At 43.1% G+C, this 26321-nt stretch overlaps 1 protein-coding gene and 2 long non-coding RNA genes across 3 annotated transcripts in view; 1 reads left to right on the top strand and 2 right to left on the bottom strand.

The window, feature by feature from the left end:
• LOC109284444 (uncharacterized) overlaps positions 1-1891 on the bottom strand; it is a 42406-nt gene extending 40515 nt beyond the window's left edge. Inside the window, exon 1 of the long non-coding RNA XR_009464018.1 lies at positions 1099-1891. This is a non-coding gene — a long non-coding RNA (uncharacterized LOC109284444). The remainder of the gene's footprint in view (positions 1-1098) is intronic.
• A 15-nt stretch (positions 1892-1906) lies between these two features.
• Positions 1907-6111, top strand: SLITRK2 (SLIT and NTRK like family member 2). Its single transcript, XM_006271977.4, has 2 exons — positions 1907-2180; positions 2496-6111. The coding sequence occupies exon 2, from the start codon at positions 2530-2532 to the stop codon at positions 5104-5106; it is 2577 nt and encodes an 858-aa protein (XP_006272039.2). The 5' UTR covers positions 1907-2180; positions 2496-2529; the 3' UTR covers positions 5107-6111.
• A 17763-nt stretch (positions 6112-23874) lies between these two features.
• Positions 23875-26321, bottom strand: part of LOC132252177 (uncharacterized) — a 40567-nt gene continuing 38120 nt past the window's right edge. Inside the window, exon 3 of the long non-coding RNA XR_009464017.1 lies at positions 23875-25762. This is a non-coding gene — a long non-coding RNA (uncharacterized LOC132252177). The remainder of the gene's footprint in view (positions 25763-26321) is intronic.

Below are 26321 nucleotides of genomic sequence, written 5' to 3'. Positions count from 1 at the left end.
AAGTTGACCAGGATGCGATCAAGTAAGTCCTTCAGTTTGTGCCTGCACTTCTGCAATCTGTAAGTACCCACATAAGAAACAGAAATTTAATCTGAGAGGGCTCTTCTGTCTAGCGGGCAAAGGTATAACAACACCCAATGGCTGGAAGTTGAAGTCAGCCGAATTCACGCATGAAATAAGGCATGCTTTTTTTTCAAAATCATAGTAAATAGCCATTGAACTTGGCATTGTGGGGGGAATCGATGGCAATTTTGAAACCAAGATTGGGTGGTTTCTTTTCTAAAGGCTATGATTTGGCTCGAAGAAGAATTGATCATATACAATCTGGTCCTGTTATACAGGAGGTCAGGCTGGAGAATCACTATCATCTCAGAGCATATCAATCAGGGCTGAGACTCAGAACTTTTCTCCAAGTAGGACGAGGTGGGAAAAGTAAAAAATGTCTGTAAACCTGACTGGGGAGAACCATAAACCACTCCAGACTGTCTACCTGTTGACTCCTGTAGTCAAACAATTTATGGCTTTCAGGTTTTTTTTTTGAAGGCCATCAGACTAAGCCCTGACTTGATCCAAATACTTGATCATTGTATTTGATGAAAATGAAGTAAAAAGCGAGGAAAGCAAGCCCCACATGGAATGATTTTACCATGCATTATGGTAGCTGAAGGCATTTTAAAATGTTTCTGAGCAAAAAAAAAAATTTACTTTGCTCCTAAATAAAACGTGTACCTGTTTTTTAAAAAAAAAATCCCTACTGCTGTTTCTCCATCTCTGGAGGTTATTATATGTATGTATGGAGTGATGGGATCAGTATCTTTTCTGTGACTGTCTTATTAGTCCTGCAATCCCCTGACACCCTTGCTGTCTATCCCACATGCAACTAGACAGTACTGCAGCGGCATGCCATGCATTTACAGCTCTTTTGCAGGCATCGCTAGCCATGGATACAATCGGGTACTACTTAACACATAGGCAAGCTGTACTGCCCCACAAACCAACTCCAGGACATGACACCAATGCACTGCATGTCAACACACCTCATGCACAAGCACCCGCATGCACCCACACAACCATCAGAGAGAAATGCAGCGGACTTACTTCGCTTCAGCTTTTCTCATCTCCTGCAGGGACCCTGATCATTGTCAAAAGCGTGTTAAGGATGCTCTGGTGTCACGTGCGTGGGAGGGAAGTGGGGATTTGTGTGTGTGTGTGTGTGTGTGTGTGTGTATGCGTGTGCACACACGGGAGCTCATGTTCCAGAACATTCCCACAAGGAAAACACTGGATCGATGGGATCCTGTCAAGCCTTCGATCCAGGTCCCTAAAACTCTCATTAAAGTTGGGAGCAGTCTAGGCACTGAAGGCGGCACCAAAAACACGCGGACCCTACCCCAGTCCGCATGGAGTTTCTCTGCATCCGGCCAAATTCAGCCCCAAAGGGCAATATTTTAAGAGTCAAAAACTAGGTAAAACCTCCACACACAAAAAGAGAAAAGGCAAAAAAAAAAAGCCTATCAACCTTCAGCAAAAACCTTTCCATGTGCAGGTGCAGCAGACCCAAGACGCGGGGGTCTTGCCACTCCAACCCCCCCTACATTGGAGGGATGCTGTAGCTTTGAGCGCACCCTATTCCCCCAACGCCTTGGCTGGGGGAGCAAGGCACTCGGGCATCCGGCACCTAGACCCTCCTCCTCCTGCCTCCCCCAGCCCCTGCAGCAGAAGTACATGGAGGAGGAGGGAAAAAAAAATAAGGCAAACTCCCAACCCATCGGGGCTCCCTCTGCAGCGCTGCCAGGACACTTCTGCTGGTGCCTGATTGGAAATAGAATAAAATTGGACGAAAAAAGAGAGAGAAAGAGGATGCATTCAAGCCTCTCCCGAGCAGTACCCGCCTGCCAGCTCCAGCACCTCGCTTTTTAACCTCCCCTCTCCCCCTCCTCCCCTCCATGGAACTCCCCCGCTATAAAAACCAGCCGGGTCGGGCTTTTCCCCCCCAGCTCCAGCACCTTTTTCCCCGGGCCGCACAGCTCCTCCCTCCCCTGCACAGGGACAGGCTCCTCCTGGGCTGGGCTCTGCCCACCGCCTGCCTCTCCGGCTCCTGCAAGTTCTCCTCCCGGGGCTCTTCGGGCAGCGCCGCCCGCTCTCCCCCGAGCCCCAGCCCGAGCCCGGCGGCTCCGCAGGTGAGTTGCGCTGCACCGGGAGGGGGGGTTGCAATTGCACCGGGAGATTGCAATGCAATGCAATGCAATGCAATGCACCCCCCCCCCTTTCCCACCCCCAGCCCGTGACGTCAGGCCGGAGGGGAGCCGGCTAAAGCCCGGCGAGCCCCGGCGCGGGGCGCACAGACGGCGGCGGCCCCGCACCGCGCCGGAGCTCCGCGGCCGGGGGATGCTCCGCGGCGGTGTGAGTACCGCAGCGCCGCGCCGCGGGGGCGCGGGTCGGGAGGTGGAGGTCAGGCTGGGTTAACCGCGGCTGTGCTGTGTGCGCCCCGGCAGGTTTGAGCGGAGCGGGGACCGACGGCGCCTAAAGATGCTGAAGGGCGTCTGGTTGCTCGGGGTGTTCAGCGTGGCCGGCATCCCGGCGCCCAGCCAGAGCCGCAAGCCCGCCAAAGACATCTGCAGCAAGAGCCGCTGCCCCTGCGAGGAGAAGGAGAACGTGCTGAACATCAACTGCGAGAACAAAGGCTTCACCACGGTCAGCCTGCTGCAGCCGCCCCCCTCCAAGATCTACCAGCTCTTCCTCAGCGGCAACGCGCTCACCCGCCTGCACCCCAATGAGTTCGTCAACTACTCCAACGCCGTGACCCTGCACCTGGGCAACAACGCCATGCAGGAGATCCGCACCGGCGCCTTCAGCGGGCTGCGCACGCTCAAGCGCCTGCACCTCAACAACAACCGCCTGGAGGTGCTGCGGGAGGACACCTTCCTGGGCCTGGAGAGCCTGGAGTACCTGCAGGCCGACTACAACTACATCAGCGCCATCGAGGCGGGCGCCTTCAGCCAGCTCAACAAGCTCAAGGTGCTCATCCTCAACGACAACCTCCTGCTCTCGCTGCCCAGCAACGTGTTCCGCTTCGTGCTGCTCACCCACCTGGACCTGCGGGGCAACCGCCTCAAGATGCTGCCCTTCGCCGGCGTGCTGGAGCACATCGGCGGCATCATGGAGATCCAGCTGGAGGAGAACCCCTGGAACTGCACCTGCGACCTGCTGCCCCTCAAAGCCTGGCTGGACACCATCACCGTCTTCGTGGGCGAGATCGTGTGCGAGACGCCCTTCCGGCTGCACGGCAAGGACGTGACCCAGCTCACCCGGCAGGACCTGTGTCCTCGCCGGAGCTCCGGAGACTCGAACCAGAGGGAGAAGCATCCTGCCCCCTCGGACACCCACATCCAGAGGCTGCCCCCCACCGCCAACTCTGCCGTCGGCCCCACCAGAGCCCCGAAAGCCAGCCGGCCGCCCAAGACCCGGAACCGCCCAACGCCTCGGGTCACAGTGTCGAAAGACAGGCAGATCTTTGGGCCCATCATGGTTTACCAGACCAAGTCCCCCGTGCCAATTACTTGCCCCAGCGGCTGTGTCTGCACTTCGCAAAGCTCGGACAATGGCCTGAACGTGAACTGCCAGGAGAAGAAGATCAGCAACATCTCAGACCTGCACCCAAAACCCACCAGTCCAAAGAAGCTTTACCTGACGAGCAACTATCTGCAAATTGTCTATAAAACCGATCTCCCAGAATACAGCTCTCTGGATCTGTTGCACCTGGGGAACAACCGGATTGCAGTGATACAGGAAGGTGCCTTTACAAACCTCACTAGTTTACGCAGACTTTATCTCAACGGTAACTACCTTGAAGTCCTGTACCCCTCGATGTTCGAAGGCCTGCACAGCTTGCAGTACCTCTACTTAGAGTATAACGTCATCAAGGAAATCCTGCCCCACACTTTTGACGCTCTGAGTAATCTTCACCTCCTGTTTCTCAACAACAACTTGCTGAGGTCCCTGCCTGATAACGTGTTTGGTGGCACTTCCCTCACCAGGCTCAACCTTCGCAACAATCACTTCTCACACTTGCCTGTGAGAGGGGTCCTGGACCAGCTCTCGGCTTTAATTCAGATAGACCTTCAAGAAAACCCTTGGGATTGCACGTGTGACATCATGGGGCTGAGGAACTGGATCGAGCAAGTCACCGAGCAGAGCCATCAGCAGTCTGGTCCCCCTGTGGTGATCAACGAAGTCATATGCGAGTCTCCGACTAAGCACTCGGGAGAACACCTGAAGTTCCTGAGCAAGGAGGCCATCTGCCCCGAGAACCCCGGGTTGTCCGATTCGACTCTCTTATCCGTGAACCAGAACACAGACGCGCCACATCTCCCTAGCGTCTTGCCCAGCTCCTATCCAGAAATACACACTGAAGTCCCGCTCTCAGTTTTAATTTTAGGCTTGCTGGTGGTGTTTATCCTGTCCGTCTGTTTTGGGGCAGGCTTGTTTGTCTTTGTGCTGAAGCGCCGGAAGGGAGTGCAGAGCATGCCCAGCAGTGCCAACAACTTAGACATCAGTTCATTTCAGCTCCAGTATGGGTCTTACAACACGGAGACCCACGATAAAACCGAAGGGCATGTTTATAACTATATCCCCCCGCCAGTGGGGCAGATGTGTCAAAACCCAATCTACATGCAGAAGGAAGGGGATCCAGTGGCATACTACAGGAATCTCCATGAGTTTAGCTATAGCAATCTTGACCATAAAAAAGACGACCCAACCAGCCTTGCATTTACAATCAGTGCAGCTGAATTGCTGGAAAAGCAGTCCTCATCAAGGGAACCGGAGCTGCTGTATCAAAACATTGCAGAGCGAGTCAAGGAACTCCCCAGTGGTGGAGTAGTTCATTATAACTTTTGCACCTTACCCAAAAGGCAGTTTGCCCCTTCCTATGAATCCAGACGCCAAAACCAGGACAGGATAAATAAAACTGTTTTATATGGGACTCCCAGGAAATATTTTGCAGAACAATCCAAACCTGAGCATCCTTTACTCCAAGGAAAGCTACAAACAGAACCAGACTACCTCGAAGTTCTGGAGAAACAAACTGCGATTAGTCAGCTGTGAGGGTGGGCGGGAGAAAAGGAGGCATTTTTAAAAGGTCTGCACATCAAACTTGATGGCTTCAGAGTCAACAGCGATGTGATTTGTCACATTCTCGCCCGTTCCACTTTTTTCAATAGTAAAACAAAAGAAAAGAAGTGGAATCCTTATCCTGCGCTGGGGGTGTGGTGTTGCTTTGGCAAAGTTCCCTTTAAGTTATTTCTACATCTCTGCCCCTTTCACTCACTCCCCTTTAGGAACAGTCTCTGCAAATGAATGTTTCTACAATAGATTTTGCATAACTCTCTCTTTTTTTGCCTTGGGAGGAAGTGAGGAAAGGGGGACTTGGGGTTATTATTTTTTTTTCAATTAAAAGTGGAAGCATAATGTATTCTGTAGAAGATCTCCAAAGATCTTTTTTTTCTGGACTATTACTTTTTTTTTTTTTTGTAAATAATAATATACAGTACTGCTGTTTCAATTACCAAGTGTAGCCACTGGGCGTCACTTCTTTGTGTTAAAGTGCCTTTGCACTTTAAGTACATTATTACTTAATTGTTGCTCTTAGCTTTGATAAATTGAACCTATTTTAATGTGTTGTATTTTTGAAATTAAAAAAAAAAAGATGTAAAATAGATCTATATGTCAGCTGCATTAAATCGAGAGGTTGATTTATAGGAAAGCTGCCCTTCTTTAAGTGAATTTAGGTCTAGGACTTGAACTGTAAATTATTCTCTTCTTTTTCTCCCTCTGGGTTTGTTTTAAGTGATTCACTGAAAATCAACTAAGGGGATTTAGCAATGGACTAGAGGTAATCAACTGCCTCAGCTGGGGGTAACAGTTCATTAATAAAAGACATTTAACATGATCTCATAGTGAACTGAACAATTAATGTCCCTTCTTAATTCATTACACTGCAGCTAACACAGTAATGTTCTGTGGTTTAAGATTATTTTCATACTGAAGAGAACATTACTCTACTTGTAATATCTATTTTCTGCATTAAATTAGATATTTTTCTACATTTTATGACAGCGTTTATATTTCTAACATTTGGACTGGAATTAACCGTTTGTTTTCCTGCCAGGTGTAACATTTTTATTTTGTTTTAGAAGCGTGTGCACCAGCAGGGGCCGCCACACACTTCATTAAATGCACAGGCAAACACGTTAATGAACAAACTAATTTGCAGAGAGACTTCAAAGGTGAGATTAGAACTCGGTCCTTTCAGCCGGCCTGTTGGGGTAGCAGAGATTGAGATGCGCATCACAGCGACTGTCAGCTGTGCGATAGTGCCATTTCTAAAGGGGAAGCAATGTTGCAATAATCCTCACCTAGCTGATAAATAACTCCTCTGAAATACTGTAATTTTATTTTATTTTATTTTTTATAAGTCACCATTTGATTACCTGCAATCTCCAAACGCGTTCTAATATGTGCATTGGTCAATGGAGGCAGGACGTTTCTCGGGTCTGCTTTCCCCGTAGGCTTGTGGTACTTGAGTCTCTATCTTAACACCTTAACTGTACATGTCTGTCCTTCCTGGAGAATATTGAAACCATTTTAATTAACAAGTTATATACACCAACTTTATGGAGCCGTATTAGCCTGTAAATAATTTTTAGATGCAAACATTATTGTGCGATTTAAACAAACAGCCCTTATTTACAACAAAAACAGTTTTGTTTTGTCTATTGTAAATCCTTATGCAACTGGGATGGTGATCTGCATATAAAGTAGGCCAAGCTTTTCAATTCCTTATTAAAGCAATTGATGGAGTCTGAAAGAAGCACACTGTTTCCTTTTCATAAATAGGTTACTGCACATAATAATCCTTTATTATCATGCAGAGTTTGAAGTGGACTCTGCTGACTGATTTTTTTTAAAGCTTTACTTTAAATGGTCAAATGATATAATTTCGGAAACTTGGAGAAATTTTAAGCCAGGGAAGTTTGACGATAAATAACGACCATCTATCTTGTTTTAATCAGGACTCTGCCAACAGGAAGTCGCTTTATCTTTAGGAACTAAACAAGGCTTGCATGTATATGGCTGGATATCCAGCCCATTCAGCAAACTGTCTGCTAATGATTTATGTGGCATCTGAGTACATTAATATGCTAACATGTCAATTCTTTATGTTTAGAGCCCATAACTTCTATTGCTGTTCATTAGATCAGGTTTAAAACTGAAGTGCTACAATGAACTACTGAAGAATCAGTCTTCAAAATGGTCTCACTTCAAGAAGGAGGAGAAATGGTATCACATTAGTTGAACTTGGAACATTTTCCTGGAATAGCATCCATCTTTGGGTGAGGTATTTATTTGAGAGCTTCCAATAGTGTCTTATTGTGGCTGCTGTCCCTGGGTACAACTAAATGTATTTATTGTTGAGACAACTTGGAAGAGCAAACGCAGGGAACATTTAAAGGGAGACTCTTGTGAAGGGACTTGCTGTGTTAACTCTTTCCAAGTTCCAATTTAGCACGGGCTGCGAAGACATGCACTGTTTCTATATCTGTAGTGTGTTAGCAAGTGCTCTTGACTTTTGCAGATAAAACAGAACCGAGCTAAAATGTTCTTGCTCAGAAAAAAAAAAATGTTAATTTTCCCCCCCCTTAATCAAAATGGGCTTTCAGTTCCATACCGTTTACAAAGAATGTGAGATTATAGGTTATTTTGGGACCATTCTGTTGTTAATTTTTAATATTTGTTTTGCTTCCCAGACTGAGTTTTGCACCTGGTTTCCTTTGATGGCACAGAAATGTTTTTCAGATGTTTTCTCTTATATAGTTTTAGCTCTGTGAATGTATTTTATTTAGTGAATTCATTTTGGCTTGTCTCCTCAGCACAAACTTGAAAAAAACCTTTCATATTCTATGCGGGGGGGGGGGGGGGGTCTACCCCTTAGAGGATGTTTATTCACTTTTCATTTTATTCCCATTGTGGAGAAATAGGAGACCTATTTAAGGACTTTATCTGAGAAAGGTGCTTCTGCAGCTGTTCTTTTGGGGAAGGCCTTTGGGCCTTCTTCATTGCTCTGGGGGCTGCTGCTTCCTCCTAGCAATGCTGCTTACCTTATTTTGCAGGCTCCCAATGGACAGCACTTTGAAAAGATGCCCCTGGTTGGCAGTTCCTTTCCAGAAAGAGAACAAGAGTGACAAAATCAGTGATCAGAGACTCAAAAAAACACAAAACTATTGGCCTAAAAAACAGGGTAAACAGTTGCTTTCCCTGATAACTTCATGTGCATATGAAAGTTAATGAAATGGTCCCTGCCTTAAAGGAAATTGGGTAATATGGGGGACCAGCACTAAAACACCATAGTTGTTTGCACAGCAAAAGAAGTACTGTGTATTTTTAATCCACGGCTACTCATTAGAGACTGTGTGTCTTTGTAGATATAAGGTGGTAAGCCAACAGGGCTACTGGCAAACTGGCCCAAGCAGGGCTGTAAGAAATGAGCCGTTCTGATGGCAAAAGGAAGCCAAATGCTACTCTGATTTATTCCCGTGTGTATAAGGACAGAGGGTGGAAGTACAAAGCAGGGTAGGATAGAGATGGCACAGAAATGTAGGGTACAAAGCAGGGTAGGATAGAGGCAGTTGTTCTCAGGCAGGCACTTTGGAGAAACTCTGTTGGATTACTTGCCGTGTAGCATTCCTGTAGCTCCTTGACGGTTTTTTGTGTTAAATGCGTGTGTGTGTTGGGAGGAGACAGAGAAGGATATGCACCTACTGGTGTCCTTGGTCCTTCTCACTGGTGCAGGGCTGTTCATGTTCAGGTTCCAGTTTCAGTAATTGCAAAGTGGCAATTTAACTGCTTCCCTCCCCTCTCCTATCCTACCTGCTTGTCAGGAGGGCAAGGGTTTGCCCTTGCTACCACCCCTCCGTTGTATGCTTATTCCTGAAGACCTGCCCAGGCTTCCCCCCGAGTTCCCATCTTCCTACCCACCCTCTTCTGCATCCTCATACCTCCACCGTTCCCTTCACCTCCTTAACTGTGTACATCCTCCAAACTCTCTGGCCATCTTTCTCTTTGCCTGCACTCAGACCTGTCCTCCTGTGCTCTCCCTTTTTCTTCCCACGCAAGTCCTTCCCTTGCCCTGTTTCCCTTTTGCTGGCTTTCAGCACCGGATGGAACGAGTCTCCCTATTCTGTTGACTGCCTATTTGTCCTGCCTCCTCTCAGGGCTGCTGAGTGTCTGTATCTTGAATGATGCTGCCAGATCTCTTTGGTATACCTAAGTACTGTACCAGTATTAGATGGAGCTCTATATATCTGTTTTCCTCCTCATTTCCTCTGCTCAGTGCTTCTGTTCCCACCACGGCTTTCATGTGTGCTTGTCAGTCCAAGAGCTGCCTTGCCTGTGTTAGGGGTCCCTTTGATGGGGCATTAATTAGTGACTTGACTAAAACCATAGTCATTGCATTCTGGTGCCCTGTTTCCTCCAGTAGTTTCAACTAGACATTGCTTTCTTTGTTTTCTGACCAAGAGGGTATTGTGTATTGTTGTACCACTATACACGCACCATCGGATGTGGTCTCATAGCACCCCAGAGGTGGTTGCATTTTGTTGGTGGATGAAGCAGTAACTATGCAGGTTGTAATGGTTTGGGATAAAAGGTGGTTATAAAACTACAGGGCAGAGCGTTGTGTCTCAGTCATTTTTGTTTCTGAAACAAAGGCATTTTTTTTTAATTTTTTTTAGTGGTAAGCTATAACTTTTGTATCAAGCCTAATGGTACAAACAACTTGAATTGCATAAATAGACCTATTTAAAAATAATACTGACCTTGGGTAAGAATACAAATGCCATAATTTTAAACTGCTCATGAGTGAAATGAGATACTGGAAATGTTAATGAAACTTCTTAGGCTCAGACAAACTAATCACTGATACAGTTTGTGATTTTTCATATTATTGCTATTGCAGATGGAAAATGTCATTTAACAGAGGGAGGAAAAATCCTATTTACCAAAAAATGCAGAGAAATTAACTTTTGGAGGATATGGCATTTTTCAGTTTTGTTTTTTTTTTTCCGCCCAGAACAAGGGAGAAGTACAGAAGTTATATTTTTTACAAGGGCATCATTAAGCCCATTTGGGTTATTGATCTTATAGTTTTTCTGGGCATGGAGCCAATCATTTTCACTAAAGTTTTTAATCATAGCTTATGAGAGAGGTAGATTAATGAGAGGTTTTGGGGGGCGTTGTTTTTATTTTTCCCTTCTTTGGAAGCAGGTGATTGACGTGCCTGTGAGTAAAGAGTTGATCATTTTCAATAGAATAAATTATGGAGAAGCGGCTGGCTTTTAATCATGCTAAAAACCATGCAAGAGTATTAGTATTGTTTGACTATGAAGAGCATGAAGTCTGATTTGTTCCTAAGATTATGAACAAAATCACAACCATTTGAATACCACAGTGGTTGCTGTTATGTAGTGTTCAGCATCTGGGTGGATTAAACTTGAGGTCAGCTACACTATTTACCCCAAAGTGTATTCGCATAATTGAGCTGGTTGGTCTTTTTGTGGTGTGCATCACTTTATTGCTTATTAGCCTATCCCTGCACATTTAGCACACTTACAAAGAGTTTGGCTGCAGATGTGTTATATCCAAGAATGAACCTGGTTAAAATGATTTCTATGCCTCTTTATTAATAACAAGGGTTATGAATTGACCTTTTATATAAAAGATCCTGTATTCTTTCCAAAGATCCTTGGCAAAACCAACTTTTCACAAGCAGACAGGAAGGGACCCTTCTCCCCGATTTGATCCAATTAGTGCACGTTCATAATTGGACAACAAGACTAGGCTGCAATGTACTTGCTGATCTGGAAAGCAAAGATCATCAAATTTAGCTGGAGTTGCCAGGTTGAAACTGGGGTGAGTAAGCTGTGCCATCACTAGCAGTAGTGGTAGAAATTGCACAAAAAATCATCAAGTGTTAGCACTGCCAAAGGCAAGATCCTCTCAGGCTGCAGAAACAGGCACAGACTTGTGTCTGAGCAACATAGCTTGTTTCATCTCTTCTTATCCTCTCCATTGCCCTGAATGCAGAAGTGCTAGACATCAATTATTGTCCGAGCAGGAGGCAGCTGGGCTATTTAAGAAATGCTGTGTTTGTTGGAATGGGCACAGTGGATGCACAGGGATCCATCGTGGTTTTCTTCTTTGGAGATATTTGCTATTTCCATGAGAGGGCGTTAATCTTTTGAGAGCTCTTGAGATCTTGAGATCATATCAGGGACTATTTTACACTGTCTTGATTTCTGTTAAGCATGTCCTTCTAAGGCTTGAGTCGGGTTTGTCCAGACTAGAAACTATATTTCTCGCTTCTTGCATTTCATTACTGAATCCGACTGTCAGTGTATTAGTTGGGCATCTTGCTTTTGGTGAGGACTAGGGAGATTAATGATGAATGTGTAAATCCTAGCCATGACAAAGAGTTAAACATTGTTATCCAGAGGTCAAATAAGAGCAGGATTTTTAAAGGTATTGGACCATATTCTGATTTCAGTTCATTGTGAATCCAGGTCTGAATGACTTCAGTGGAGCGGTCTTGAGTTAATACTGGTACAACTGTTATCAGCATCTGGCCTGTTGCAGGCAGTACTGGAACAATAGTAACCCTTCGTGTGGGTGGGGAGAGTCAGGGGAAAACAATGTTGATAGTTATTTCCACCCCCGTCACCTTCATACCCTGGAAAAGTCAGCCTGAGACTCGCCGAAGATTATTGGCCTTGTCCATCTTATTCATGTAACTGAAGAAATACCCTTTAGCTGAAATTCACTCCTGTCAACAGCCAAGACTGTGCATCGGAGTCTTATTTGACTCTTTGTAGTGCGGCGAATTTAATCTGTTATACAGATTGCTTTAATAAACACTTGATAAGGAAAGCATCTCCCTTTCATTCTTCACCCAGAGATGCCAGGAAAACCCCAGTATTGAGCCACGGAGGGGGCATATTAAAACAACATTTGTCATGAAGCACTGGCCTTTGATTGCATGGCAATACTTTGTTTGCTTCCTTGCTTGCTACTGCTGTATTTTGAGTAGAACGGATGGAGAATTTGCTCACTGCTTGACCTGAGCAATCTTCCCTTAACAAACAGAGAAACTCTGTACCTTGTTAGCTTTCAATTGATTCTTGTTCTATTAGACAATCCTGTGCGAGCGCTTTGAGTTGGTTGAACTGATGCTTATCCACTGAGATTGTTTTAGATACCTGGGTAAGGCATTCAGCAAGTTGGCATTTCTGCTTGTCAGGTGGCACCAATAGCAAAGGCTCCAAATCACATAAAAGAAACTGTGGACTGCTGCTGCTCTTGTTGTAATCAAAATCCACATTAAACCTTTCATTGATTTCATTGGGAGCTAGCCTGGTCTCTAACTCAATGTTTTCTTTTCCCCACTGCTGCTGCTGAGTACATCATTTAAAATCACATGTATCAGAGGAAATTCTCAACTCCATGCGAGTCACTAAGATCAGATGCTCAACTATGTTTTAGTTTGTGCCTGCCTATACCTGTCATTTTGCCTCCCTTTTCAAGTCCTACTCGCTCCCCGTGAGGGTCAGATACTGGTTGTGAGGTCAGACTCATTCTCTCTTTAGTAAAATTAAGCAATTCAGACTAGTAAAGCCCCTGGCCGTGTTCGTGCCGTTCAGGACCAGTAAAATGCATGGTCCTTCTTGTCCCTCTACCCTCCATAAATGGCCAAACTCCCATCTTGGGCACAATGACTACTGGACAACTCATGGGCTGCCTATACACATGCTGATTTGCGTTGTAATTAGAGTGCGTTGGAGCAGACTCGATTGAGACTCGAAAAAAAAGGCCTAATACATTGGACCTCAAGTTCATCCTTTTTTTTTTTTTTTTTTAATATGATACCTTGATAGTCCCAATTAATCAAGTCTGCTCCATGTTCTAATTAGAACAGTCCAGTGTGCCCTCACTGTCACATATAAGCCCCCGCACATTTAAAAATGGCCATGGGGGTGCTTTATCTCAACCTCATGGAATGAGCTTGAGATAAAGCCATTTTAAAATGCACTGAGGCTTAATATACGTGACGGTAAGGCGTTTTAATTGGAGCAGCTCTCCGGGAACCGGTCTAACTAAAACATGCTCCACCTCTGAGCTCATGTATAAGCAGAGTTTCAGAAACTCATTGCTCCAGGCCAGTGAGCAAAGCTCTCAGCCAACAAGCTGCACTGAGCTTTACCACGCTCGGCAGATATTACCGTGGTGCTCTGTCAAACTGTTGCGCTCAAATGTGTTTTAACTTGAAGCATAACCTCACTAATAAATACCTAGAAGAACCTTGTAATGTTCAGCTGACACAGTTCTTTACAATAGAAAAGGGAGCAGGCCAGCCTTTCACATTTTCTCTGCTTTTCCAAAGGTTTCTTAGGGCCTTATTAGGATCATTAGTGAATCAAAAGAAAATCTACCGCCACTTTCATGTGGCTTTTTCCCCCCCTCTGTCTTTTTATGCATGACTGTGGAAAAAAAAAATATAGGTTATTCTTGCCTGAACTTCCTATGTGCTGGAAAATGCGGCTAGCAGGAAGCTGAGGCCTTTAGCTGCTATCTTGAATGGCTGCCTGTCTGAGACCTATAAAGGAGAAAAATGCGCTAAGATTGGGATGCTGACAGCTGACTGAGGGATTTAGACACCCAATTCTCACACGAGCTTTAAACCTTTTCAGCCTTAAAGTTGTATTAGATTTATAGCAATCTACACATGACTGCAGCCCATGTGAAGCAGCTGTGATCGGGGCGGGTAAATACCTAATACTTCAGTTCTTAAGTTCATCCTTTTTTTTTTTCTTTTTCATATGATACCCTGATTGTCCTCTGTGTTGACAATACCTCCCAACTTTGACCTCAGCAGATTTTATCACCTCTCTCCTATTTGTGCAAAAGTCAGTAACAGCAATATTAAATAAGATTGACCCTTGAGGAGCTCCACTGTGCAAGCCAACCAGGCTGATTTGAACCCCGCTCCCTTGTTCCTTAACTCGCCTGAGAATTCGTGTGCCCAGCCGCCCCAGATGTATTAGTCATTTCTCAGGCGGTGCTGTATCAGATGCTTTACTGATAACCAGACAGATGAAATCCGCTGTATTTCCTTTGTTGAGAAAGGACAGGTATCAAAGAAAGCTGTCAGGTTAGTCTGGCGCCGTTTACCTTTAGTAACCCCTCTTGCAAATGTTATCAAATTTTCCATTTCCTTTCTTGTTTTTAAAATTATGCTTTTTCCATCAGCATTTCTTTGAAAGCCTTGCTAGCAGTTGAGACAGGACTAAGAGACCGGTGGCTACACGAATGTGTTCTTGAACCCTTTCTGAAGTAAAGGCACTTGCTTGCTATTTTCAAATCTGTTCCTTTATTTATCAATGTTCTCTCTTTTGAAATCAAAACCCTGCTGTTGCTTACCCGTCTGCTTCATTTAAAGTGAATCCACCAGGGATCACTCCTTCCAGGTTTATTTTCTGCCACCAGCTCTTCTATAATGTCTTCATTACTAAAACCAAATCTAAAATGATATCACTGCTCTTTGGATTAATGACTATGCAGCAAACAAATTTGTCAGCTGTTCCAGGAATACCTGGGTTCTCCTATTATTAGTAGCATTTATTTTCCAGTCCACATCTGGGAAGTTCAAGTCTCCCAAAACGACACATTTCCTGATAGTATGCATCTCTTTCATAACATCAGAGATCTCCATCCATAGCTAGCTCTGCCCCTGTGGGTGTCTAGCTAACTCCCAACTATCCGGAGTAGAAATTGTTTTTACCAGCCTTCCTCAAAGTGATAATGACCCAAACAGTTTTGGTTGTATCTGTTCCATTTCTTCTTGTTTCTTTACTGTCTATCACATTGTTAATGCACAATGCTGCACCAACACCTTTACTTTTATTTCTGTTTTCCTGAACAGCCAATAGCCTTTAATACCTGTGTTTTGTTCTTGATTACTATTCCCTGTAATAGCTGGTTTCACATTCTGAGGTTTGGAGGTGTTTTAAGTTCCGTCATCTTGTTGCACAGGCATTTGTATACACATATTTCAGTTGTTTCTTGCTGACCACACTCCATGACACAGCTGGATTAGGTACAGACCTTTTACTGACTGCACCCCCTACCTAACAGCTGTTCTCATCAGTCCTAAAACTTCCCTTCTTTTCGCTGTCCATCCATCTGCCTACTGACACTACTCTGTATGTTGCCGGCTTCTCATTTACCTAATTGCCCTTCTTCTTGGCACTAAAACCGAGCACAGAGATACTCTCTCAATGCATTCCCCCAGCCCGCAGTTTCACGCTCCTCTGAACAGTTGTGCAGCTTTGTTCTCAGAAGGCAAGCAATATACTGTAGCCTTTGCAAAGAGTCCAGTTTGGGTGAACCCACTGCAATGGTATGCAACCAAAAACTGCCTCATGCTATCTAATGAATAAGCTACTTAACAGAATCAAATGGAGAATTTCCATTTAGGATAGTGGTCCTTTGTAAAAAAAAATTGGAATATGTTTTTAGTATCCGTGGGCAACTTATGATTTCCTTGACTCTTTCTTGTTCATTAAGTAATTTGCACGAGTAATTAGTGGGCTGTAGACTCTTTGTGATTTCCTAGCAAGTGTAAAGTACTTTTGATGTCCTCTTTTGTGATGGATTCTATGTTTTTTGTCCCTTAGAGTGGATAGACTATAGTCTGTGGAAAGGCACTGCAATCTAGTAGATAGTTCATCATACTGCGACTCAGAAAACCTGAGGTTTTTTCCTGGCTTTGCCCACTTGCCTGTTGGGTACCTTTCAGCATGAGGCACTTTTGGGTCTTGGTGCCTCAGTTTACCCATCTGTAAAGTTAGAAGGATGATACTTAGTTCTTTTGGCCAGTGAGATTTACAGAGGAACAGAGTTAATACATTGTAGTACCTCATGTGCCTTTTGGTCTTATGCATTCATTCCTCATTTACTAAAAATGTACTAATTTGTAGGCTACTGTGTATTTCACAGGCATTAGAACATAATGTATTACTCTCACATTTCTGCCTTTTTTTAATATAAAAAAGAATATGAGAAGGCATCTCACCACTGAGGAACATGACTCCTGCTGGAAGAAGAGAAAGATAAAAGCTACAGTCGCTTTTTTTCCAAACTATTTTGAATATTTATTTATGCCGGTCTTTTTATTCTGTCTCTTATTTTTTTGAATTGAGGTACTCTGAACTTTTTGATTTTGACTCCCTCCTTCCTTACCCTATAGAATCCTCTCTACAGTCATTTATAGCCTAAAAGCTATTTTCAACTCCCTTTCTTCTGGATAAAGTGATGTCAGCTATTGCACACCTTCTAGACTAGAAAGTGCATTAAAAGCAGCTGTGAGTGACAGATGCTCTTGCTGAAATGGCAGCTTGGCACTTTGAAGGAAGAGAGAAGTTTAGTCTAGTCTTTGTTTCTACCTCATCATCAACCTGCAGTTAACTCTCCTTCCCTTCCCATCTCAGGAAGGTCCTTATTTTTCTACTTCCAGTCCCTTCAGCCATTCCCCTCACTTAGCAAATACCGTGGATACAGAGGCATGGGCATATTCCAGTAATGAGTGCTTAGCTATGCATTGGCTAGCGTCCTGCATGTCATGAAGGCCCAACCAACCTGTTAAAATCCACCTTTGGATGATTGGTGCCCCAGTCAAGGTCCACTAAGGTTTTTACTATGAGTATATTGATCAGTCAACAGTTTTACACTGAATAGTTGTGTGTATTTTCATATGTGAATATGGGCTTCAGATCATGTTAAAGGCAGAGCTAAGAGAGGGCCTGAATGAGAATTAGCGCCACAAAATTCAGACCCAGATATCAAATTCTCCAAAGTTCAAGGGTAAGTGGAACCAAAGTTTTAGGGTGGTCCAAGATAAGATCCAATCCAATGTTCATTTGGAGGCAATGAGAAGACTCCCAGGATGACATACTGTCTCCAGTTAAGTCAATGGGAATCTTTCACTGCACAGGCACTATAGTTTTATCCCCACTGGGTACATCTACATGTGCGCTTTAAGGCAAGGTTGACTAATTAACTCTGCAGGAAAGTGTCATAGTCTAGACATGCACCAGTATTAGAGCACAGTAAATTAAACTGCGCCGTAAGAAACAACTGTTGGGGACGGTATTATCCTTCGGCACAGTTACTTTCTCTGCCAAAATGCATGTGTAGACGGTGACAGGATGGCTGGCGCATGAGAGTGCTAAAGTGTGGAAGTTGCCTGCCACACAGCTCCCCAGCCAGCCCCTCCGCCACCACTGTGAGCCCAGGGCTAACCCCCTGAGCCTGCTGCCAGCCTGGAGCTGCTTCACCCCAGCTCAAACTGCTGCTGTCCTGGGCGCACAAGCAGACCTCACATTAATTGTACATGTAGATAAACCCACTGTGAGCTTAATTGCCTTTTATATCAATGCATGGAGATGTTGGACAGTTCTGTAATTTCGATTTGGGTTCAGATTCCAAGTATATCCCACGTTTTGGGGTGCTCGACATAGGCTTTTGGCTTGGGGCCAGAAACAGAAGGTATCTAGGCCATTGTTTTCTGGTTATTAGAATGTAGGCGGCATGCCATTTTTCTGCTGATTGCAGGAATCACACTGATCTCATTCAGACTTGTGTTTCCAGCTAAGAGGAAGCTCTTTAGAGGCAGTTTGTATAAACTACGTAAGATATATCTTTGCACCACAGGATATTTCTAACACTGCAGGTGTCCTGGTAAAAAGCTGTTCTGCACAAGCAAACATATGTAAAGTACAAATCTTCACTTGATCAAGAATTGAAACAATTGAATGATCATGTTTATACTACCTTTATCGTACATTTTTCCACAACAGACATCTTCATTAGAGATGGGGTGTTTGCTTTTTCTTTTCTTCTTTAAATCTTCACTTAATTTCTAAGATGGAAGGAAAAGAAATGGGACAATTAAGTTGCAAAGCTACATGTGATTACTTTATTCTTGCAAGTCTATGAAATAGTTTTATTTTGTGCCATGTTTGAGCATTTGACATTTAGTGTCTAATTTTCATTTCATTGTAGGTAATGGCAAAAGATGCCCAGGCTTAGATGTGAACAGGATCAGTTAGGAAAAAAAACCCAGTTCTTAACCTGTTTGAAAATATCTGAACGCCAACTCTGGATTTGCAGTGTAGGCAAAAAAAGGTAGTTCAAATTAGTTCCTTAAGAAGGCTCTAAGGCAATGATTCTCAGCCTGTTTAGACTCAAGGCACTTCTCATTAGACACAAGGCACCCTCAGAAAATGCCAGCTCTTAGTTTTCCTTCATTTTTTTACTGTGATAATGGAATAATGTTTCCATTTCAAGGAACTTAGAAAGACCACAGCAAGCCATGGTATTTTTGACACAGATTCCTATGTGAAATCTCTGGGTTTATCTTGCGAATCGTGTGTAGGTGTTTGCATACCTAATAGTGCATGGCACCCTGCAGCACTCTGAAAAGGGTCTCACGGCACCCTTCTTGAGAATCACTACTGTACAGTCTCCCTCTCCCCTCCCCATCAGATACTACAGGATTGAAGAGTTGTATCTTAAGACAACACCCTAAAATATTGCAAATTAGTTAAAAAAAATTATGTAGAAGAGCTTCAGTAAATCGCTGTAGCTCAATAAAGGTCAGGAATACAGTGAAAGAAACAGGTCCACTGAGTACTTATAGCTTTTCATTTCCACTCCCAGCCACCTACCTTTTATGTCATTAACATTTACTTCAATCCCAACTCAGTGTTGTTAGCTATGCACTAAAGTATCATTCGTTTTTCACTTCAGTCACTGGTGAAGCTAAGACTCTGCAATGTCTTTGGGTACCTAAGCCTCCAGTCTTTAACACAGAAACCTTGGCATCATCATCATCATCTAGTCTTTTGTAGGATGTAAATGAGTAGTTCAGGTAATAAAACCGCCTCTTGTCAATAGATTTTGGCATGCAGTTATTTACAAGAGTCTTCAATTCTAAAAGGGCCTTTGCAGTCATTAGTGTGAATTAATGAGGTAGTAGGTTATATCTTTTTGTTATGATTTTGGGACATGTGATTTGCTTACCCACTGACAGCTCCCCCTGTAATAAAATAAAAATGTGTTTTAAGGTGAATATGCTCTGGGATCTAAATGCTGCTCGAGGCATGGGTGAAGCCTTGTTCAGAGTGTCATGTTTTACCATACTTGCCCGCTGCTGTCTTCTCCTTATGACTAAGTGTAGACAGTCAAAAAGCCCGATGTTGAATCGATTCAATCTTTGTAAGTTAGTCTAACCTGCATAGATTGGACCAATAAGCAAGTAAACAGACACTTCTGATTCTAGAAATGCCCACAGTGGCCTGGGCCATAAGCCGGGGGGGTGCTAAAGCATGCCTCCCTGCTCAGTTGAAGCAGGCAGCTGGGCCAAGGCTAGCCCACCCATCTTGTGAGGGAGGTGCAAAGCATCCTGGGATGCTGCGAGACATTTGAGTTCACTTGAATCTGGAGGGGATCTAGGACAGAAGTTCAAGAAATGGATTTAACCTAAATCGGTTAAATCTGATATTGCATCCGTTCAGGTCTATCTTAAACCAGTTTAGGCCATTTTGAAAGTGGTTTATGTGTACTGAACTTCTGTTGTGTTACAGATTTGAATGGGTTTCCAACCATTTATAATGGTTTATGTATAATTTTTATCCCCAGCCTATGTGATTAACAAAAATGTTGCCTTTGCCTAACATATAACTTTGTTATATTGTGCAAATATGTATGACATATTATAGAATCAGACTTACTCTTCTTGCAGTAAGCAAGCTCCCATACCACTACAGCTAAGTCCAATCACAGAAAATACCCTATTATAGTTTTTTTCCCCTCTCTTATTACTAGTGAAGAACTTGCAATTATTTGTCCCTATTCTTACATTATAAAGGGAAACGGAAGTCATATTTCCCACACGTTGGAAGGCTGATCACTGAAATCAACTTCTTTCTTCTTTTTTGTTTTGTTTTGTTTTGTTTTATTTCCTTTAAATAAAGGAATGTGTTAGGGAAAAAGACCTTGGCTCATTCTGGAATGATACAAGTGCAAGTCAGGAATAATTGAAAATAGTTTTGATCATCCTTTGAAACCCCAGATTAAGCGGTTTTGCTAACACTCAAAGAATTTCACTGGAACCTTTTGATTTATTCTACAATGCTTAGAAAGCGTCTTTTCTTCTCCCTTCAGCTCTTACCCTGCCAATGGATATTTGTTCTCCGAGTAGCATTGACATGAAAGTCTGAAGTTGTCCACTTTTCTCTCTTTGACCAACATTCGTTTGGTAAACACAGAGTATCATGACTCGGGCTGTATTAAAGCTCTAAATTTAGCTTCATGAAAAAAGCCACAGAGAAAGCTGAGAAACTTTTAAGCACGGCAAAATTAACAGAACTTTGCTCACATCAATTTTCCATCATTTTGAGAATAACATTACCGGCAAGTCTGCCATTGTCTGAGATTTCAGTTCAATAATATCCTTAGGAGCTTCATCAAAATGCATTAAGTCTAAACACTGAAATGTCAAAACAAACACAAGGCCATTCTCTGCCGTGTAAGTCAGCTTAGCAGCATTCACTTCAGTGGAGTCAGATTGATGTATACCATCAGTCTCATGTTCTTTCAGATTTTGCTAATCTATTATGAAATCCAATGAGTTGGTAGAAAACCTGAAGCAAGTCCTGAGGGTATATATATCTACACTGAAAAAAGCTGCCAACTACACGCTCGAGAGTGTGAGACCTCACCCACAGGGATGCTGTCCTTATCATCCTAAACTCATTTACTATCTAGAGTAAATAGCCAGTAATACTGGAGGAAAGGGAAAATATGTGGAAGGTCCTTCTGTAGAGGCTAACATTAAGATACTTCTAAGTGTTAATATTATGTTAGAGGTGATAGATGGGAGCCAAAATAGGAATGCAATTATTAGGTGTTGGGAGCCAAATAGGAATGCAGTTATGGAGCCTCTAAATTAAAGATTGGATTTAGGATTACAATACCTTGAATGGCATGTTTGGTTTGGTGTATGGCATTGCTGGTTGGTTTATGACAATGGAAGCTGCCACCATTGATTGCTACTATAGGGATTGTTGACTTGCTGCTAATTCTGAAGTGAAGTTTGCTACTCTTACTCATATTGCATAGGATTTTACTCTGCAAGTTATCTCGGTGAAATCAGTTGGACTACTTATGGGGTAAATGGCTACTCAGTGAGTATGTCTACATGTGCATTAATGGGCCTTTGCTACTGCGCATCAAGTTTAGTACCTGTAATATGAGGTACGGCATAAATCCCCAGTAGTCAACACTAATGTGCAGTAGCAATGGCACATGGTCTTTTCATGGCGCTTAATGCTCAGTAGACTCATTCTACTATGCATTAGCTTGGTTTTTGCCTTGATGTACTAATGCACAGTACAATGAGTCTACTGTACATTAGTATGTCATATAGATGTGCCCAGTCTGTATTATTTTAAAGGCTAGATCCTGGCTTGGACTACATGCCTGCACTGAGGAGAGAAGGAAATAAGAAGTCCAAGATGCTGGCATATTTGGATGAGGATAAAGAAGAATTCCCTCGGCTAAATGGATGGTATTGTAAATTGTACCTTACTACTCTGTTAATACTCAGCTGCACATGTCATAGTTCAAGGAGCCTTTTTTTTCTTAAATACAAAAAAATTATTATCCTCAAAATCATACCAAATCTATGTAACGCATATAGATTAGACTGAAAAGATCTGAAAATGCTCAAAGAACCACCACTTCTCATCTGGAATGATATACTGTAGTCTAATGCATCCCAAACCTGTGAACAAGAAATTACCTTAGATCTGAGACTTATAGTGATGAGGCTCCCTGGTGATCTCAAGTTTCAAAGAACATAAGAGTCCTGTTCCTAAATGCTTCTCCATAGCAGTGGTGATGAATAGCATTCCAGAAAATTTCTGCCCTAGAATGAAGTGGATCATATAGTGCCATCAGTTTTTAAGCAAAGCATCCCCAATGGAGTCAATGCTCGACTTGTGCTTTAAAATTGTTATATGCTATGGGCCATTTAACTTGTAGCAGATAACTAGAGATCTCTGTGCCAAATAGTGCAAATCACTGCTCCATCTAGGACTCAAAAAGAAGAAAATTAGACCATTGCAATTAGTGCAGATGAAATATAAGGACAACCCAGCATTGCAAATGTTTATAAATGGCAAACATCATGTTTTCTTCCCCTGTCTCTTATCATTCAGTGGCTCCTTTCAATTGCCTCTGTCTACTGCTGTCAATCCATTTCTGGCTATGTCTTGTTAGACTCATTTGCTCTGCAAATTAAAGCATTTAAACTAAGACAGAAGCTATTGGACTGGAAGCAGGTATGGCTCCTGAGTAGATTCTGCTTCCTATACTGCAGGAAAGCAGCTTGGTTCCACGTGGGTCTTCAAGCCTCCTGTGGGAATGACTACCTTTGTTCCTGTGTAGATGAATTAGGGATGAGGCTTCAAAGCTGTAAGCCCACTGAGAGTTACTTACTCCATTCACATTGCTTATTAGGGTTGACCCTATTGATGACACTGTCCCCTGACCATCTACATTGAAAACCCTGAAGCTCAGCCCCCAGCAGCTGTCCAGCTGTGTCCTGCAGTGCTTCCAGTGTCAAAGGTTGTGCCTGATTTCTAGATGGCTCCTGTCTATGGTATATTTGGATCTTACCTGATCACTGCAGGCTGCAAGCACAGGAAGTCTGTCAGCAGCAATCCCACAGCTGCCTGTTCCCGACTCCTGGTCTTTTGTACTCTGTCTCTAGCACCTATAATGAGAACCAAGCAGAGGAAGAAAAAAAAGTTATTTGCAGGCTGATTCCTAGAAGAAAATTTACAACCTACCGGTCTGAGCAGGGAGTTCAGGGCTGGTGGCATGGAGCCCCACCTCACAGATCATCAGCATGAAAGTCATAGGTTTCTGCACATACCTCACCCACAGAAGATGTCGTTTCTTTAGATATGTCTGTCCCAAATTCTTCCTTCCTATACCCAGACCCTCCATCAGTTCAGACTACCTTTCCAGTGAGGGCCTTGGCTATTCTCTAAGCTCCAGATAGACTAATAAAAGGATTATGACTATATCCCCCCCTTCAGAGACAGGAGCAAGGAGGATTCTTTCAGGCATGCAGCTTGAGATTTGTGGCTTTCTTGAGCCCCTGGTGCTCTTAAACCACCATCATTTTAGGTGGTAGATAAGTATTTCTGTGGCACTCAGTACCACAGTTTCAGTAGCAGAACACCATGTTTTTAAAGACTGCACTTTGCACAAAGTAAAAGATCCAGTGGGCTTGGTTTAGCAGTCATCATTTCTTTCTCTTATATCCAACCTGCCTAATGAGCTGTATAGAAGAGGGAGAATGTCATTTGACAGAGGCCCTGAGAGCTGCTACCAGGAAAAGCTAGAATGTGCTTGCACAGATAACAGAGCACTTCACCTGAGTAATGATCACCGGGTCAATGTAAAGCTACTGTGACTGTTTGGGAAAATATATACAGTTACTCTGCTTACCCAGCCATTGTTTTATGATTTGGTGCCTGTCGTATTAGCTGATGCTTATGAAGGGTGACCTCACTTCGCTATTAATCACACAGTAAAACACCTCATGCTTTTAACAAGCTCCTATTTAAACGGAACAGCAAGGGAAAAGAAGGATGATAGCTGGAATCAGACTGACTGGTGAACTGAATTATGAACTGTCCTGGAGAGGACACGGCAGAAAGGAAAAAGGTGTGTGTTTGACACAACTAAACACACTCTTTTGTTCTCAGGCTTTGGTTAGGGCCATATAGCGACTGTCTAATTTACCATAAGCACAGTGCAAGTAATGTCTTTTGAAAGGAGATTTAAGTGAGTATAGTACCGGGTCAGATTTTTTTCCAACATTTTTATTATTGCTTTTCCTCCCAAGCATAAGGGACTGCTATTTCGGCAGGAGTCATACAATAACAGTTCCTACGATAATTACAGCTTCAGTAGTTAAGGATCTGCTTGAATTTCAGTTATAAGGTTACAAAAAAATGGGGAGGAATCATGCTAAGTTTTATAAACCTCTCTGCACAGGGATTTACTAGATTGCTAAGGCTAGATTGCAAATGCATTCTGCATAAAATTCACCCTCCCAGACTTCAAGAGAAATTCATTGTTGGGGGGATGGAGGTGAGATAAAAACTGTTCCTCCTGAACCACAAGAAGCTTTTGGGTCCTGACAATCTTTTACAGCCCGTATGCCAGTTAATGGAATGAGATCCACTGTTATCATCTGATGGAGAGCAGCTGCAGACTCACAGACTCTCCAAACTGCAGCTCCATCCCCCAACACCCAAGACCCAACAGTGAATGTCTCTTGGGTCTGGGGAATTGCTGTAACTCATGGTGCTTCCTGCAAAGTGCCATGACTTACAGTAGGAAGCTACACTTCTGTCTGTGCTTGCAGCCCCTCCAAGACCCTTATTTAAGCATTTGGAGCCTTTTGATCCATTGATGAAGGAACTGTATAATTTTATGAGTCCATTCTGTGGGAATTAATGAGAGGAGACCTCTGACAGAGAAAGGTTTAGGCCCCTAAGAACTGCTTTAATGAACCCTGCTGAACTGGTTCTTCCAGAACACAATATATGTAACAAAATGTAATATCTTAGTCACAGGCTCAACCCTATTTATATTTGTTTAGTTTCTGTAGCAGGTAAATAATAATTCTTTTTTCATTACCTGCATTCTGGAAGTAATAATAAAGATAGATTTGAGTCTCTCGCTTTATATTAAGGAGACAAAAAGATAACGCAAGGTTACATTCCTCAGTTTGAAGAAGCTATTTTCTACATATTTATGCATTTCCTTGCTACATTTTTAAAGTACATAAAGCCTCCATACTTATACATTTACTGAAGGACCTGCTTGGATATAAACTTACTAAATATAGAGGTGCAGCCTCAGGCAATACAATTTAATCTTTTATATTGGCCTAGTAGGAAGAATCCTAAGCCAGATAATGAGGGTGTCTCTGTCCTTGAAGGATTTTTAAACAACAATAGCAAATGAATCAGGTAAGCATACAAAAAATGCAAACCATTCATTTCCTTGTCATGGCAATAAACTGAAATCGAGAAATCCAAATAACCTGTGCCTGTGAGTCATATTCATTACAAAAATCATTCTATTCCTGGCAAAAAGGCCTCTATTCTAACAAGTGTTTGTGTTTTCTATACAATTCCTCACACTCCATCCCCTGGTAAATATGATGCAAGTCTGAAATCCCCAAATGTAAGGAGCTGTAGGAGTTGAAAGGATTTATTATTACAGTTTTTCTGCTATTGTTTAATAGTCTTCACTTTCTACAGAAAGCCCCATGCAGTATTTAGGGATTCATCTGCTTTTCAAAATAACAGGCGATTTTCTTTATTCAGAAGGATGAAATTCACCCCAATGGAAAGGGGCACAGAAGACATGGACTCTTCCGGCATAGTCCCAAGGGAATGGATGTTTTGTAACTTCAGTGGGAGCAGTGTCAAGCTCTTATAACGATATCTCATTTGGTTGAAATGACAGGCCCAACAATGTCGATTTGCCAAATGGCAGAGTCCTGAATGGGGAGATAGAAGAGAAAATTTTCTCAGACTAGACAGCATCAACAGAGCTATCACTGCAGCCATTAATGGGCCAGAACTGCTCGGGCCATCTCCATCCCTGTCCTGCCTGGGCAGTGCTGGGACATGTCAATGGTGGGAGCAATAGCTAAACTTGCTGCTGCTCTGTCTAGTAAACACTGACCTAAGTGAACATGGAGGAAAGAAGACCATTAAAAACCTATACAGTGCTAGAATTGCTGAATTGCTCCTTATGTTACTTTTCAAGTTAGGATGACTGTCACAGTCCAATGCCCCAGCTTCAGATCATAATACACTGTTTTTCTATGTTTCATAAGTGTGTGTTTGGGGGGGGGGAGGGGAGTTCCTACTCATTACAATCATAATCCAGCTGTATTGAAACCTATGGGAGTTTTACCCAGGACTTCAACTGCAAGAGCATCATTCCCTCCCCACCCTATCCTCACTTCAGTTGGGGATAATTATTTCTCCCTTTTGTTTGTCCTTCAGTGTTGGGGAAACAGGCTACCAGGATCAGATGTGTGTAACGCAATT

The sequence above is a fragment of the Alligator mississippiensis genome, chromosome 8, assembly GCF_030867095.1.
Source record: "Alligator mississippiensis isolate rAllMis1 chromosome 8, rAllMis1, whole genome shotgun sequence".
Classification (NCBI taxonomy): domain Eukaryota; kingdom Metazoa; phylum Chordata; order Crocodylia; family Alligatoridae; genus Alligator; species Alligator mississippiensis.
Note: the sequence above shows the minus strand (reverse complement) of the source record. Positions and strands in the feature narration are given on the sequence as shown.

What these genes read in the sequence shown, in the direction of transcription:
- SLITRK2 (XM_006271977.4), top strand. Translation starts at nt 2,530, where the DNA reads ATGCTGAAGGGCGTCTGGTTGCTCGGGGTGTTCAGCGTGGCCGGCATC.